This window comes from Schistocerca piceifrons, chromosome 6 (genome assembly GCF_021461385.2).
Source record: "Schistocerca piceifrons isolate TAMUIC-IGC-003096 chromosome 6, iqSchPice1.1, whole genome shotgun sequence".
NCBI lineage: Eukaryota > Metazoa > Arthropoda > Insecta > Orthoptera > Acrididae > Schistocerca > Schistocerca piceifrons.
The window spans coordinates 550,286,872-550,304,628 of NC_060143.1; the positions used below are offsets into that span (position 1 = coordinate 550,286,872).

General features: G+C 39.1%; 1 protein-coding gene across 1 annotated transcript in view; it reads left to right on the forward strand.

The window, feature by feature from the left end:
• Positions 1–16,971, forward strand: part of LOC124803456 — a 128,496-nt gene extending 111,525 nt beyond the window's left edge. The window contains exons 6-7 of the mRNA XM_047264645.1: positions 15,266–15,473; positions 16,962–16,971. Coding sequence (XP_047120601.1) covers positions 15,266–15,473; positions 16,962–16,971 — 218 coding nt within the window. The remainder of the gene's footprint in view (positions 1–15,265; positions 15,474–16,961) is intronic.
• The last annotated feature ends 786 nt before the right edge of the window (positions 16,972–17,757 follow it).

A 17,757-nucleotide genomic window follows, 5' to 3' on the forward strand; every position in this document is an offset into this window, starting at 1 on the left:
AGATGGAGGGGTGTTTGGAAGCTAAATGTGGCCCTATTGGCGTCTCCTGACTATCTGCAACTTATCGATTTGACTTGGCATTCATGATGTCTACGATGTAATGGTGGCTGTTATGCACAAAAGCCGCACTCTATTTGTCCTTGATGACCTACGAAAGCTTGGAGGAAGCAATCCCTGAACTTTTTCTATCGAGTGATGAGGGACTGCTCTATGATGCTTTTCACCTGAACGATGTACAATAGTGAACTGTACCAAAACACAGGCTGTAGCCTCACTCGCCGCCACCTTGAAGGGATGCTAGTGTGAGGCACTCTTGTGACAATATGCGTTTGGAAGCTCCATTGATGTATCATCTTCTAGCAACAGGCGGCAACGGCGCCATCCTCTGATTCGACGCTTCACTAATGACGAAGGCAGCTAATACGACACATAATGTGGCTTTGGACTCGCCCTTCACGAGCATTGTGCTCGCCATTTACGAGCTGTCATTGACGAAGTCTCTTGGCGCATGTTCATATAGAGGCATGAGTAAGGGAAGACGAAGTCCTTGATCCTATCATAGTGAGAGCTGCTAACATGTCATCTGACGGCATCCCGTCGAATTTTATCAAGCTCTCCGACATCTCTTAGCACCCCAATGGACTGAACTGATGTCCACCATGGTGAGGGTCCCCGTTGCCTTTGTAGAGGGCCCCGTTGTCCCATTCACGAACCACCAGAGTGTCCATACTATCAGAGACTGTCTCCTCTTGACCGTGCTAAATAGCGAAATGAAGTTCTTTGGCGGTGTAACTTAAGAGAACGGCTCGTTATGTGATGTCCTACGGTCAGGTGTCACTAGGTGGAGCATGCAACATTTGGACAGCGCTCTGCCGCTATAGGGGTATGATTGCTCTCATTTGAGCTCAACATTTTCCTGCAGCTTAGGCCTCCTCAGACACATATCCGTCATATGGGATACACAGAAACCATTGTTGAGGTAGTCATACGTTTCCTGCACAGCGCAACATCCTAGGTCCTGTATAATAGCGGGCTCACACAACTGATTCTATCACGTGTTGTGCAGTGCTGTACGCTTTCGCTATAGAACCATTGTTATGTGGACTACTACAACAACTGAAGGGGATGTCCCAAGGTGGAAATCGATATTCCTGCGCCGCCTTTCCAGACAATTTGGTCCTCTGCCTTGAAAGTGCTGACAATAACTGGGTGGGATTTGCGTAGGTGACGATCAATGGAAAAGCGGATCTCTTAATGTACGTAAATTGCGAGCAATGTGTATTGGTATAGGCCCGCCTCAGTGGAGCGTTGACTTGCTCACTGTGAGCGATGCCTTAATCTGCCTTCACACCGATTTTATGATTGACCTGCGGCGCTCTGTGGCCATCAACTGCAGATGGCTGCTGCAGCAGATCGGGTTTTGACTTATTAAACATCACCTCCACTGCCTTTACCTTCTGTATTGTACACGCTATGTCAACACCTACATAGCCTCACAGAGTCCTCATGTGGTGCAGACTCTTCCGGTCATGCACACGCTAGTTGGCCAAATGTTAGCGGCAGTGGTTTCCTTCGTTTGTAGATCCACATGCCAATGACGTCGATAGCTTCACTCACATACTCTCTATTGGGTTGACGTCCGGCTATCGTGGAATGAACGCGATTAGCTTTGTCCTGTCTTGGCCCTGAAATCAGTCCTGAATAGCACCACTTTGATGGATGGAACTGCGGTCCTGTAAATAAGGTTCATTTTATTCCCGTGTATTTTAAAAAACAAAGCAACTAGCTCGGTGTGTTGGTATTTTCTACAGCATTTAAGAATTCAACTCCTGCCGTAGCTGAGAGATCTAGGCTAAATAGCCGATGAGGGACGCGGTTTACCGAGTCCCAACATATGATGAGAGTCGTAGCCTGCTGAGAGGCTCCTTAGGACCAATCGGTTGAATCAGATGCGAATGACGTGGTATCGAAATGAGATGTATAAAAAATCGTACAATTTTAACTTCTGCGTTGCGACAGAGCTGTGCAATAACATCCCTCGGTGGAGTAACAAGCACCAGCTGTACAAGAAACATGAAATGAAATGGCCAGAGGACCCAACCGGCGAAATTCGGTCGGCAGGTAGCACGTTTCATTTCAGGTGACGCCACATTGGGCAGCCTGTGTGTCGGTGGTGATAAGGACAACTCAACACGAGGCCACGAGCGAAGAAAATCGCAAATGCGGCCGGGAATCGAACTCGCACCCGCTGCATGGGAGAAAACACGTTACCACTCAGTTAAGCAGGCGGGCTGTACAGGAAAGTTTAAGCAATATGACGTAATAGTTGTTGCGAATTCGGAAACAAGACTGAAGAGGTCAACATAGATGTGAAAACATTGAGCACTAAAGTTAATCAAGCCGATCTGTTCAACCATCACGGAACTAGTGCAGTGGTCATATCAGATGCTTAAGACAAGTGAACAGAAAAATAGCAATAACAAAGGAAACATTTATGGTTGAGACATTCCAACAATTCAGAGTATCAGAGAAAATACGCAGCTCCAAGGCAAAATCTACTGTACGCGATTTACATCTCTATGAACCCTGAGGATTCAAGCTGAGGTTCGGCTTGAAGCAACAGTAATTTATTTGCAGATGACAGAGAACAGAAAAATGTAGATGAAAACTGTAAAATATCTTAATACGCGACAAAGAACAAAGAGGGCAAATGAATAAAATAAAAGAAGATGGAAACTCATTCGTTACATTTATGACACATCCCCCTTCTAATGAATGTATCCCCCTTCTAATTATGAGACTAGAAGCTATGAGGGCGACAGAGGAAACTAATTTCATGACATCGGGACTAGAACAAAATGCAACAACTATACTGGGGACAACAGCAGAATACTAAATGACAGAGAAGCACTGTTGTTATGACAAATTTGTAGTCTTTAGGAAATGAAAAGGTGAATATATGAAAACTATCGAAAACCGTTATGTTATTTCCTGTTCAAATCTGCTGGAAATAGAGGTCTCATTGAAGTTACAGCAGCTCGACGCTTATCTTCACTACGTATTCTCGAATACTAACATAGGCCTAACTGTTGACGATGGCATCAGTTTTCCACAGGTGCCCTATTCACCAAGCCGAGATGTAAACCCAAATGCCAACAGAAAAGTATCCGCTTCTCTCCCATTCCACAAGATACTTTGAACTGAAGCACTCTCGCCATGGCCAGTACACATAGTAATATTAAAACCGTTTTGTGCATTTTGTGTTCAGACATCATTCCATAACTCGTCACCAGATGGACTGAAAGTCAAATTAACAACGCGTTCAGAATCACATTCAACCCAAAATTGAGTATTACTTTTGGTGATCGAGTGTCGAAGAAATTAAACTTCAATAATACCAATACGAACATTTTGATAGCCAAAAGGCCCCATTACTACGCATCTATTAAGAATTAATTAAGATTTAATTGTAAGAGCTTGAGAAAATAAATAGAGGCCTTGGCCTTCGCTCCGTTTTCTTAACATCTTGTTGTTATTTTGGACCTCGGTGTTAGGAATATTCCAAGTAGATATCCTCATTCATACGGCACTTTTCACATTTCTTGTCAAAGCATCAGTACCAATTAAATTGTAATCGTTGTGAGCAGATGATAGAAACAAGTGTATGTTCAGAATGGTATGGTTGCTCAGTGAATGTGGTGGTATTAGGCTGTCCACGTGGTCTGAATGACGTCAGTGATGACGCATTAACTCTATCGATAATTACCTTAGTAATGATAAGGTGTGGGCGACTGAGCCTCTTGTGGGCAACGAGTCTGATTAAGCTCTCCATATATCATCACGCTCTGCGAGCAAGCCTACATTATACATTGTCTTGCAATTAGAAACTACTGCCCTGCTTCACCGCCTCACCTTTCCCTCAAGCACAAGCAGAGTATGGGACAAAAAATTGCTAACTTTTTAAAGAAAACCTCCGCCACTCTGCTCATTCTAATACACAAAGCATGTTCGCAGCATATTGGTGGTGGAATAGTGACTATGCAGTACTGAAAAAAAATCTACAATCGGAATTTAAATAATTTGCGACTTTCGGCACAGACATATACTTTTTCAGTAATACACGAAGCACCTGTCTCAGTAGCACCAAGCAGACACAGCGTTCATTCTTGTGGTAATTACAATAAGTCTTATGACAGTTACTTATCAAATACGAGGGTTGGAACTTTAATAGTGGCAACTATTTAAATACAGCTCATAGAAAATAGATACGTATTTCAAGTTTTACTGACCTTCAAAGAAGTGAACAGCACTGTGTATAGCCCTTGCCAGCGATGTGGAAGTCGTAGGATACGCTTAGCAATGCCAGATGTGTTGACAGTTCGAGTGGCGCGGTCTATTGCCCAACGAATTTGTAGCAAGTCTGATGTGAATACCATGAAGTGATCCTTCACGGCATTCGCTTCAGAACTGCTACAAATTCGTCAGGCGATAGACCGAGACACCCGAACTGTGAACACAACTGGCACTGCTAAGAGTATACTACGGCTTCCACATTGCTGGCAACGGGTTATACATAATGCTGGTGACTACTCTGAAGGTCAGCAAACTATGAAACACGTATCTATTTGTACAAGCTATAAATAAATAGTTGCCACTATTAAAGTTCTAATCCTTGTATTACCATCTGCTATGCAACTGAAATAACAGTCACTACACTTGTTTTATATGTTACAGTAAGTAAAGTGGTAAGTTCGTTGCAGTCCTGTTTCCGCTGTTATAAAATATTCTGAGTATTAATTATTTGACTGTATAGGCGCCACAATGTAATTCACATGTATCTGACATGAATTAAGGGCATCACATACCGATGACTAAGGAAATGATGCTGTTAAAGCGTTATTGCACAGATAGCAAGACAAACGTTCGGAAATCACTAGTATTGTCTCAAAAAACAATTATGTGTAAAATTTCAATTTGGCTACTGACAAGGGCACCTTCGAAGATCTGAGATTCAGTTCGGGATGAGACTTTGTGGTTACTAGTCTACCTCAAGGATGTCCACTCATAAAAGTGTTACAGCGCACAACGCAGAAAATTCCGAAAGAAAGGGCTCTAAAGTTTTAAACGTAGCTCATTCACACCTCATATATGGATCATAAGCTGCAAAGCTGCACAAAAATGAAGTAGTTCGATCAGTAGTGTAGTAGACACTCATGCGGCTGATCTAGGTTCGATCTTATTCACTGGTGGGTACGTAGGATTCTTTTAAAAATTATAAGAATTGTTAAATAAAGTAAGTAACCTGAGTATTATCAATTAAATTGTAAATAATTTTATTTTGTTTATAAAATGGCTAGCACAGCTATTTAAAATGTGAATTATACTCATCAATATTTTCTTTCTAAAAAGTTGAATAATTTCAAATGCATTTTTGATGGAAGTAAATTAACTAACATGTCACAAAATTCTGAGTCAAGTTTCAGTTACAAGGTGTACAACTTTGCTTCTGCTGTTTTACGATAGGTGGCGAGAACAGTATGAAGCGGTCGAAAGAAACAGATCGCAGATATCAGCCAGTTGGCTTGGACCTCAGTCAACAGAACCTCATTCACATTAAATGTTTATGTTGAGTAATTCAAATTGAGTTATTTAAGGAACATCATTAGCAACAGTCTTTTCATTAGGAAGAATAGTTTGCAACTATGTCCAAGCACACATCCGATACTGTCATTTATATCCATGTAAATGTAATGTTGCTTTCACTAATTAATTTATTTAAAATATCATCGGCCTCAATGTGAAAATTTATTATTTCTGGATGAATAAATTTTTCTCAGTTTTTCAAATTATATTGACCAATATGAATTACTACTGTCTCTCTATCACAATACATTTTTATTGTATAAAAACCACATAGTGCAACATTACCACAGCTGGATCATACAGATACAGACAGTCTTTTTCTGAGAATGAATGACTTACCACTAAACTGAGATGGGTAACTCATTTACTACCCATAAAAATATTATTAAGGAAACGAAAACCGATTGGTAATCAAAAATGAAATACCAAATAAGAAACAGAAAAATATTCATGGCAACCTCTTACCTAATTCTGTTCAATGTGCTTTAATAATTTCAAGGTGATGTGAAGAAGCAGCATTAATGATTAATGATATTCTCGCTTTGTGGTGGTTGAAATAGAATAAAATCAGTCATTTTTAGGTTTACTCCAATCAAATGTTTAGATGAGCCAAAATATCAAGAATTTATAAAAATGTGTAAAAATGGAAGATAGAAATAGTGACAACATTACTACTTCTATTGAGAATAATGAAGAAATTATACTATTAGATGAATGACAAGGTAATATGCTCATAGTATTTGATGATTTCATTCTAAAAAATCAGGATGTGTTTAGAGAATATTTTAGTACTGCCTGACATTTAGGAATAAATTGTTTTTATTTAGCTCAGATAAACTCAAAAATACCAGAACAATTAGTGAGAGATAACCTAAATTTGATAAATATATTTCGTAGAGATGATACAAATTTAAATCATATGTACCACGAGTTTGATGCTGGTGATTTTAAGTTTGACGATCTTAAAGAATATTGTAGTAAATGCTGGAATAATGGTTAGTTCGAATTTTTATGATAGAAATGACTAGAAAACTTAACAAAGGAAACTGCAGATATCAAATTGACGATAATTTTACATCACCCATCATACATTAGAGATGATTTATTAATGTTCTTTATTTACAGTAAATGTTTGCAAAATATGACTCATATCTTAGTAAAAAAGCTAGATGAAACAAAAAGAAAAAGAAGGAATTACAAGAAGAATTTACAAAATGGTAAAGACAACTAAGAAGAGAATATGAAAACCATAAAAAAGAATATCAGCCTTGCAACACAAGGAAGTGAAGAAGGATTAGATGAAGAGAAAAAGAACAAAAAAGATAAAGAACAAAACTTTAAGGAAATAAATCTAAGTGGAAGAGTATTAAAATGTATCAGTCACATTGAAAATAAAAGTTTTTGAGTGAGACCAGTTGGTTATTTTAAATATGTTGGTACATAAATTAACTATTGGTGAAAATATATGCAATGCTACAGATGTACTTTCGAATCTTTTGACTAAAAAAACACATTATAGCTAAACTACTTAAATATATCTGATGTGTGAATTGATCGACAGATAAGCAGTAAATCATGAAGATGAATTAGCTGGAAAATAAAATCATCATAACAAAAACGTAGGAATAATGCAAATGTTAACAAAAGAATTTTGTGACTTCATTACCAATAATCAAAAATGAAAATCATATATGACTAGAGTGTTAATAGCTTGTCACACACTTTTTGGAAACCTGAAAAACGGGGAAAAGATTGAGTAAATTGGATTTTAAATAATTTCCAATGACAGAGATGCATTCCCAGGATTTTAGTACTGCAAACTGTTCACTAAACTAGATGGATGACTAGAACGTGGTGATATGGTCATAAATTTCTTAGAAGAAGCATGCAACAAACATGACATTGCTTACAGAGATAATAAAGGTTTAAAAACTAAATATCAAGCTGATGAATAACTTTAGCTAGCTACAGAAAAGAGAATGTTTGCTAAAGATGCATCACTTGGAGAAAAATTATTAGCAACAACAGCTAGAGGCATAATGTACGGGAAGAGAAAATTGGGAATGGGTTTGGATGTTGGTGAAGGTGGGTGAGGACTAAAAAAATAGTCTCATAACAATTTTTAGGCACACTAGGTCACAACGTCTAACTGTAACCCGACACATACAGATTTGTACTTGCATGCCTCAGCTATCATGCTCCTACACAGCGAGAGGGTGTTCTGAGCACACTTGTGCACAGCGCACGCGATATCTCGGATTGTGACAGCCTAGCGGCTGAATTGCAGCTCTTGCAGGCCGTGTGCCGCACGAACGGTTACAACAACTGGCAGATAAAACGGGACTTAAGACCGAAGAAGCCGAGACCGCAGCCTTCCGAGGACGAAGACAAACAGGTTGCGACAGCGATCATACCATATGTCGGGAACGCATCGGCAAAGATCGGCAGAATACTCAGAAAATATAATGTCAAGTGCGTGTTTCGCCCTCCATCCAAAATGAAAACATTATTAGGATCAGTCAAGGACGACTCAGGACTCCGGAAACCGGGAGTTTACAGCATCCCTTGCTGGAGCGGGGATATGTATATATGCCAGACCATCCGGACGGTACAGGAGAGATGTAGTCAACAGAAACGTCACGCAGACAACGCACAGCCGACCAAGTCCTCCGTGGCAGAGCACTGTACCTCACATGGACATGACATGAACTACGATGGCACAAAGGTGTTTCAGCAATCGAACACCTTCTGGGATTGTATCATCAAAGAGGCAGTGGAGATCCGGCTGCATGACGAATTAATAAATAAAGATAGCGTTTTCCAGCTAAGCAAAGCCTGGGATCCCGCTTTAAGCACGATTAAAACACAACGACAGTCTACACGGAAATCCGCTCCTGTCAGGACACCTGTAGAAGAAGAAGCATTGTCACCACGACGGCAGAGTTCCGTAAGCGGTCGTGGCCGCGGAAGGACTGCGGCCCATGAGCTGTCGCGGGGCGCCGCACTTCCCCCACCACCGGCCGCGGACCGCTCGGAACGCCTGAAGATGGCAAGAAGTTGGATTGCCGAAATATCGCGCTTTTTGGAAGACGCTACCTGGTTGAAAACCCGACAAATTTTCAAAATTTCCACAGGTCCTAAAGATTATGATTTGGAATGTATTCTGAAGTATTGTGTTGAAAATACAATAAAAACAATAGAGTCTACACAGGAACTAAACTGCTGTTATTGGAGATAAAGCATTTAGAAATGAGAATTATAAGTAGAACCAATTTTGTACAAGAGCCATTTAGTAGCTTTCCAAAAATAATTCGTTTAAAAGAATTGAAGAAATGTTACTTCCCACATTTATTCAATACCCAAGAAAATGAAAATTAAATAGGATTTTTTGGGAGATGTCAAATATAATTGTGTTGAATCTATGAAACCAGAGAAAGAGAAATATGTCTCAAATCAGATAGGCAAAAAGTTAAAGGAAATTATGTATGAAATAGAGGAAATGAATGAATAAATACTGCAATTCTGATGTAGATATATTGAGAAGAGATTGTTTAGAAATAGAAAAACAATTCATTGAATTAGCTAATATATATCCATTATGTTATTTAACAATTGCTAGAGTTTTCGTGGCTGTATACTGATGCAAATATTTCCCTAACAGAAAAATTGTTGTATTGAATAAAGAGCAGAAGCAAAACTATAGCGAAGAGTCTATTGCTTGGCTAAACTGTTTAAACAATAGTAGTATTCTACATGCTCTTAATGGTAGTGAAGTAAGTATATCTGGAGCAAAAGTAGATGTCTTTGATAAAGAAAACAGTAGTTTTCATCAATATCATAGCTGTTTCCGGCATGGTTGTAAAAATGTTTTACAACTGAAATGGTTAACAATATAAATAAAGAATCGATGAATGACCTGTATCAAAAGACGTTAATAAGAAGCACAAATATGCAAAACGCTGAAGAATTTAGTGGAGATTTGGAAATGTGAGTGTATTAACATAGTAGATTTTTAAAATATTAATAAATTAAAAAAGTTGGCTAAAGCTATTGAACCTTTGAATCCAAAAGGTGCATTTCATGGTTGTCAAACTAATACCATAAAATTAAGAGATAAAGCAAATGGCATTATCATGACAATAAAATATCAGGGCCATTCAATAAGTAATGCCCCACATTTTTTAAAAAGCAGTTAATATACCTAGACAATCGTCCTTGTTGGTGCTTCACGCTTCATGTTGGTTCTGTGCACCAGTGAAGTTTCGAAGTGTTCTGCCAGGTTGGCAGAGCTGTAGTACAGAGTCAAAATGGTGTCTTCATACAACTCACATTACAACCAACATGCTGTTGTTGAATTATTCTGTGGAGAAAAAGAAACCATGATGAACATTCATTGATAGAAGTACAATTGGGCGATGGGTAAGGAAAGTTACAGCCTCAGGATATGCAGAAGCAGAGCTCCATGATCAGCCACACTCAGGACGTCCTGTGACAGTCATTGTTCAAAACATGCTGAATTCTGCAGATGCCATTATTCGTATCGACCGGCGATTCACAACTCGACAGTTGCCTCTAAATTTGTTGGTCAGCATTGAAAGTGCATCTGCAATGATCAAGACTCTCGGATGTTGAAAGAGGTGCTCATGATAGGTTCCACGAATGCTCGCAGCGGACCACAGGATTCAAAGAAAGGCCATTTCATCTGAATTGTTGGAGCGTTTTGAGACCAACAGGGAGGCCTTTATGTCACAGATCGTTAAGGGGGGCGAAAAGTGGGTGCACTACTTTGAGCCCAAAACAAAAAGGCAGTCCATGGAGTGGTATCAACCTCAATCACCAAAAAAGAAGAAATTCAAGACAACCCCATCCGCCAGAAAAGTCATGGTGACTGTCTCCAGGAATTCTGATGGCATCATTCTCCTGGATTTGATGCCAAGAGTGTCAATCATCAATTCAGAAGCATGAAGACTCTGAATAAACTCAAGAAGCGTTTCTAACGTGTTCAATCGACACGAATCCAGCAGCAATCTTGCTCCAACACGATAATGCACTCCCACACACAAGTCTGAGAATCCAGAAACACATCGCCAAATTGGGTTGGACATCTTTGCCTCATCCACACCACAATCCCGACCTGGCCTCGTCGGACTTCCATAGCCCTTGGGCCACTCAAAGATTCTCTACAGGGAACACACTTCAAAGATGACGAGAGTGTCAGTCACGCAGTGAAAACATGACTGAGGCTACAGGACAAGAGCTTTTACCAGCAGCGAATATATGTTCTACAATAACGTTGGCATATGGCCATAGAAGATGATGGAGACAATGTAGACAATTAGGACATGAACAACACATTTTGTTGTATATTTTCACCAAATTCTGACTCTTAACAATAAATATGTTCTGAGAAAAAATAAACGTGGGGAATTACTTATTGAGCGACCCTTGTATATTGATGTCTGTAGTCTTTTATCAACTGCAAAATATCATGAATATTATCCTAAGAGCCATCCAACAAAAATTTGTAGACCGAGACATTATACTAAAAAGGTAGAGATTTATAAAATGGAAAATGTTGGCACCTATAGGAGTGTAGAATCAACCTTTGCCAAAAGAGATAAAGATCAATAAAATTGGAAAACTGCTCTTTTACTTATGTGTCAAATGTGCAAAAGAAAAAATAAATGTATGTAATCACAATGATGATGTAAGACGTTTTATTGGAACTTCGCCATCTGATGAAGTAAAGAAAGTCGTGGAAAGAATGATATAAAATGCTAAGTATCAATAAAGCGTGTGATTTTAGAGATAAAAGCAACATGTTGTTTAAAAATTATGTAAAACACTTTATGAAAATATAATTAGCAACCACTCCCCATGAGTTTGAACCTAATGACTTATACCTCAAAACAAAGAAAGACAGTTGGATATTGCATTAGATCCTGATAAGATAAAAGAAAACCCAGAATAAAATACTGTTGCTATGATATGTCTAACTTCATTGTGGGGAAAGTTTAGACATTGGCTAAATATGAGTAAAACTGAGTATATTACAGATTATCACCAGTTTTATGAGATATAATTGGACGATTGATTAGACAATATTGACATAAATTTTATTAATGATAATATGGCTCAGATGAAAAGTAATTTCAAAGGGTATTATATAGAAGATAACACTGATGTAAACATTTTTATGACAGCATTCACCATATCAAATGGATGGCTCAGGTTGATAAAATTTTCTCAGTTTGACAGCCGAGTCAATGCGTTGTTCTCCAGCAACATTTCACCAAGTTTCTTGCTTTCCATCTTCAGGTGACAATGGAAAGTAAGGAACTTGCTGAAACATTGCTGGAGAACAATGCATTGACTCAGCTGTCAACCCAAGAAGATTTTATCATCGAGATTTGCCGAGAAAGCCTGCATTCTCATATACGGCTTAGGTTATTTGATATGTTAGATAAACTTGGAGAATCAGTTATGTATTTTGATACAAGTGGGGTAATATAGAGTATATAGATGATGGCAAAGATACTGGAAACAGGTTGTATGCCAGGTGAATGGACTGACAAGTTAGGAGACAAGTGGATTCAAATCTTAGCATCAACTGGATCTAAAAGTTACTATTTTCAGAAAAATGATAGAAATACTGTGATGAAGATGAAAGGGTTTACTTCAAAATATAAGGATATTCAAAGGTTGAATGGCAAATATATGATTAAAGTACTTGAGAATGAAGTGAAAGAAAAGATACAATTAGAGTACAAGCTGATAATGAGCGATTTTAAGCCAAAAACTTAATCAACAAGTAAGTTAAGAAAGAATTCTCATTTTAGTATAGTATAGTAAAAGAACAGTTCTAGATAATTATGATCCAGTGCCATAAGTATATTACAATTAAAATAAGATTTCTACATTTTCTAACATAAAAATAAAATTTGTATTGGGAATTTTTTTTAACATTTATATAAATAAAGTAACTTTTTTCTTGTATTCTCCATTTTATAAAACTACTTCCTTTCGATTTCTCTTTTTTAATTCATAACTTTGAGAATCATGAATCTGAATTAGAAAGTCAGAAATTTGAAAACTATCTTTAATACACCAGCTTTCATTAAATATAAGTAATGCTTCCTTTCTTCTGTAGCTAATATTTTTTGTAAAAAAATATAATATTATTTTAATATTCGTATTTTGTATGTAGACTTTCGTTTTTTAAAATTCTGTTAAGCTTTTCTTGTTCTTCATGAGAATAAATATTTTATTTCTATTTTTGTCGCCAGAGTTTTGGAGCATAATTCATTTTTTTAACTTTTGATGGTTCCCAATATTTTGTCTTCTTCATTTAAATAATTTTGTTCCTTTTGTCAAATACATATCTATCTTTAACAACTCCACCACTGGAATAATACTGTTTTTGCAATCAATGTTGTCTACTTATAACATGTAACATTTTATTGCAATAAAAATTTTGTCCATTTAAATGGAGCCCCTCCTGAAGAAGCTCAATAATGCAAGCAATTCTAATTTGTTTAAAAAATAGAGATATTAATGTAATGGGTTGAATAACACTACTGGATACAAATATTTCAGTACCAGATGTGCAGATAAAATAAGACTGTGCTTAATAATGGGTTTAAGATTCCTTTACTGAATGGATATTTGAAATCAATAGCAATTTAGGTTTCTAATTGTTTGAAGAGGGACATGTTAAATTGAGATACAATTGATTAAAGGAAATGAAAGCTAATTCTAATATATTTCTTGATTTAGAATTTTTAGTTTAACTGAAATTTATGATCAATTTTTTTATTATTCTGCCCACATTATTTTTTCCTGACAAACCTGCTTAGTTCTCTCTGCATTGTCAGCTACGTCACAACGAATATCTGGTTCGCTACAGCTGAGAGCTGTAGAGTTTTACAAGTGGCGTAGGTTCCAAATATCCTGGAATACCACTACCCATATCGTTTAGTGCCTTGTGAACTTTGCGTGGAAAGACTTATACCAGACTGGACATGCATACTCTGCAGCACTTTGAAATGTTGCTAATGTCGTCGTTTGGAGGGTTTGTCGTTTGGAGTCCTCCCTACTACCAGTGATCCTCGAAAGGATACTATTTCTGGCTTCCAGCTTAATTCTCATATCCTTACAGTGCTGCCTGTATGACAGACAAAGTGATTGGTCTCTTTCTTGTTATTCAAATGTTTCTGGCAAGTTAATAGCAAAACGGCGTTTAGACTATGTAATGATAGCTCAGCATAAAGAAGTGACATAAATTTTATTTTAAACGGGGCATGAATGTTAATTTAGCACAATGATTGAACGAAAGTGAGAGTTCTGGCGCGCAGACCAGAGGGTAATCCTTCCATCTCCTGTTAAAACAGACGCTGAGAACACAAGTCAGTTCAGTAGGCGGCAAAAATCACACGTTCGTCGGAACTGCGAGGTATCATCTGTCGTTTCTACCTAACACTACTTCATGAAGTCATCATTCAGCTACTTCTTCTTGTTCACATGAAATGTGATACTGGATGGAGGGCTATGGCTTCCACAGCCAGAAATCCTACGTTAGACAAAAACTTGGACTGACCAATTCAACACATATCTGTTAGTCCACTGAGCAGGCTGAAAGCAATACGTGTCACTAGTCCACTGAAGAGTGCTCTTCAGACAGATAAGAGTTTCTACATATAAAAAGCAAATTTAAATGTGTAATATGTTTACAAAAAATACACTTTGTAGTGAAAAATGTTGTAACATTCGCCTATCTGTCTAATATTCAGTTTCTGATATTGATAGCTATATAATGTGAACCTTAGTGTTTCTGTCAGGGTGTCTCTAGGTTCAGTCCACAGGGAGGATGATCTTTCCGTAGGACGCTCTTCGGACAGCATCAGTTTGTTCTGGGAGTGAGAGACACTGCTGTATCCAAGGTGAGGGTAACGATAGTACCTAATATACTTATCGTATGCACAGATGTGGCGGAGAGTCCTCCACTAACTACATTTCTCTGCATCTATTCATGTCTATTGTGCACTCCGACGGACTTGGGCAAATCCAGCAGGACAATGCGTCACCCCACACGATCATAATTGCACTTGAGTGGCTCCAGGAACGCTCTTCTGAGTTTAACACTTCTGCTGCCCACTAAAGATCACTATGCCACCGAGACTGTCTGATACCACAATGTTTAACAACATTTCCCTGTTATTTGAAACATGTCAACAAGGTAGGCTACATTTTCCTCACATTTAAACGGATTTATTCAGAGTTATTGATACTGAAGCGTTCTGTGAAATCTGCCACGAAATCCCGTCAGTGATAATGAGAATAAGACATGCTCGGTTTTCTTTTTCTTTTTGAATGGTTTCGTCATGTTGGTAGTCTACGTCCAGAATTAAGAAGCTAGCGTCACTGACCACTTAAAGAGCCTAATAATTGTGTATTAAAGCAGTCAGCAAATTTGAAAAAACCTGCACGAATACCACTTCACCATCAGTGAAGCAGTTTAACAACAGCTTTGCCCACCTAGATCAGAAATATACCACACATTTCCATTTGCCTCAATGCCTCATCAGCTGTAGTGACGTCACAAAACGTTGTCCTCGTCTCGCAGGAGACGGCGGCCCCTCCGCTCGCCCCCGCACCCGCAGCCCGCAGTGCTTCAGAGGTGCCGCACCGGAAGGGGAAGCGACGTCAGCGTCGTCGTGGAAGGCCCACCACCGCCCCCCGCAGCTCATCCTCCAGCAGTGGCGAGGCTCCGCACACCAGGTGGAGGCCGCGGCGGCGCTACCGCAGGCGGAAGCTACGTGCGGGTCTTCGAGGCCGGTTCGCCGCCCGCACCGCCGCCGCCGCTGCCCCCAGCAGCTCCTCGTCCGCCTCCGGTAGCAGTTGGGAGCTGCGGCGCTAGAGGCGGAGGCCCAGCCGCCGTTGTCGCGCCTGCGTCCGCACCAGCGTGGGCGCGCGGAGGCCGTGAGTCAACAGGCAGATTCTGCGCGACGACTACAGACTGTGTTCGCGTGCACAACAGTAAATAAATGGATCCCTCGGTTCCGTCTTGGCACTCTGTTGTTGTTCTTGTAGTTTCAATCAGTGACAGACCTCACAGCGGTGACCGACATTACGAAATTGTTAATCGAATCGTTTCTGGGAATCCGCTGTGTTAGCGTCAGATCCCGCTAGAGTATTCTGCGCGGAAATGTTAGCAGCAGCAAGCAACAGGTGCTTCACAGAGTCTCCCTCTGCAGCAGGGCACCTTGTGTTTTTTTAGTGTATTTCGTGGTCGTCAAACAGTTCGACGCCATGATTTACGACCATTTCCCAAAGGAGAATTCTGTTCAGAAAACGTAATGGGAGCAGCAAGGTTGCCATGGAGACACCCCAGTGGCAGTTTGCATCAGGCGTCGCGTCGCTGTCTGGCGGCGTCAAACTTTTCCGCTGCTGCCTGCTTCTCTGAATATTCGAGCAACCAGTCACAAGCACAGAGTGTGACACGAGATGACCTCCACCAGCACATATACATATACATACGAATTGTCTGTAAAGCGCTAGAACGGACGTGCTGGACACTCTCAAATATTTCATCTGATTTTGAGGAAACTATTTCGTAAACATATAGATTCTTTCACATCCCAAACTGACACCTTGGAGCGATAGTAAATTGGACTTCTTTTCGCTGTTCATCATAGTTATTGTTATGCATCAAAGTCAATACACAATACACGAAATCTTAAGAGTTTACAATGGTAAACATGCATTGTGTAGACTTTGTTCCATTTCAGGCCATACATTGCTCAATATCAAATTTAGATAACATATTGAAATAGTGTTATGTTGAAGACAAAAAGATATTTCCATTCTCGACATATTGGTTTGTATATATATGGGAGGATAACATGGTACATTCAATTCTACATGCGACTTGGATGACCTATAGTCATAACATACGTCGTATTTCATGTCCTTTACTAGATACGAAAATGGAATTTTCTTACAAATGCTGATGTGGACCAGACACACACTGTGTCATGCAATTAATACCATAAACTTTTTTATCTATCGAGGTATGGAAGCAACTGCAGGTTTTTCGACGCAACCATATACTTTTTTGGAACTGCAGTTAATATCTTGTCAAAGAAGAATACAGTGACAGAACACAAGTTTATATTTACTACAACCTGTGTGAGCTACTAAGCTCTAATCAAAACCTGTTATGTGTCATGTCACAAGATGTAATCCCTAACTACACCTTGTGACCCTTTCATTTTGCATCATGGCCTTTTCTTTACTTACAACCTTTTAATGCTTTACAGGTGCGTGTAACGACATCGGCTTCCAAATTAATTTTCTAGCTTCGTTATTGAAACGGTCTTCATAGGCAGGCGTCTGATACAACACTTCAGTTTCTTTTACTAAAAGATGATACATCCAACGTGCTATCATCCCGTGATGCAAACTGTCAGGTAAAATTCCCTGTCCACATCTTCAAATTACAAAAGCCCTGGAAACATACAGAACACAAGATGACTGTTCCCACTAACTTATTAGTCGTGGTGTATGGCCAAAGCTGCTATAGTAATTAGCTTTGACGTTCTCATTTTAACTTTAGATTCGTTTCTCATTCAGTAAAATATCGAGTGTGCTTAAGATTAACCTACATCCCCAACACCGATAATAACTAAAAATAGTGTTACATCAAATCAGTTCGGCCTGTGATCGGCATGCGAATGGCTACATGGTTTTTTTATGTCAGCAGATTTGTTTAACTTTTATGTTGAAGTGTTGAACGAAACTGAAGAAGAAAAATTCTAGGGTTAAGTTTTGCAAAGATCGACAATGATCTATTGATCGGGCTTAAGATTAAATTAAAGGTAGAAGCCTGAATCGTAGCAGCTAACTGATTATGAAACACTGAAGAGTGCAGAAGAATTAAGCAATTCTGGCAGCTTTCAACCAAAATTTCACGCTACAGCTGAACAAGGATAAGTAGAACCAGCATCGAAAAATCTTCACTGCCTTTAAACAGTCGAGCACTGAGGTGACAAAACTCAAGGGACTGTGATATGCACGTACACAGATGGCGGTAGTACGGCGTACACAAGGTATAAA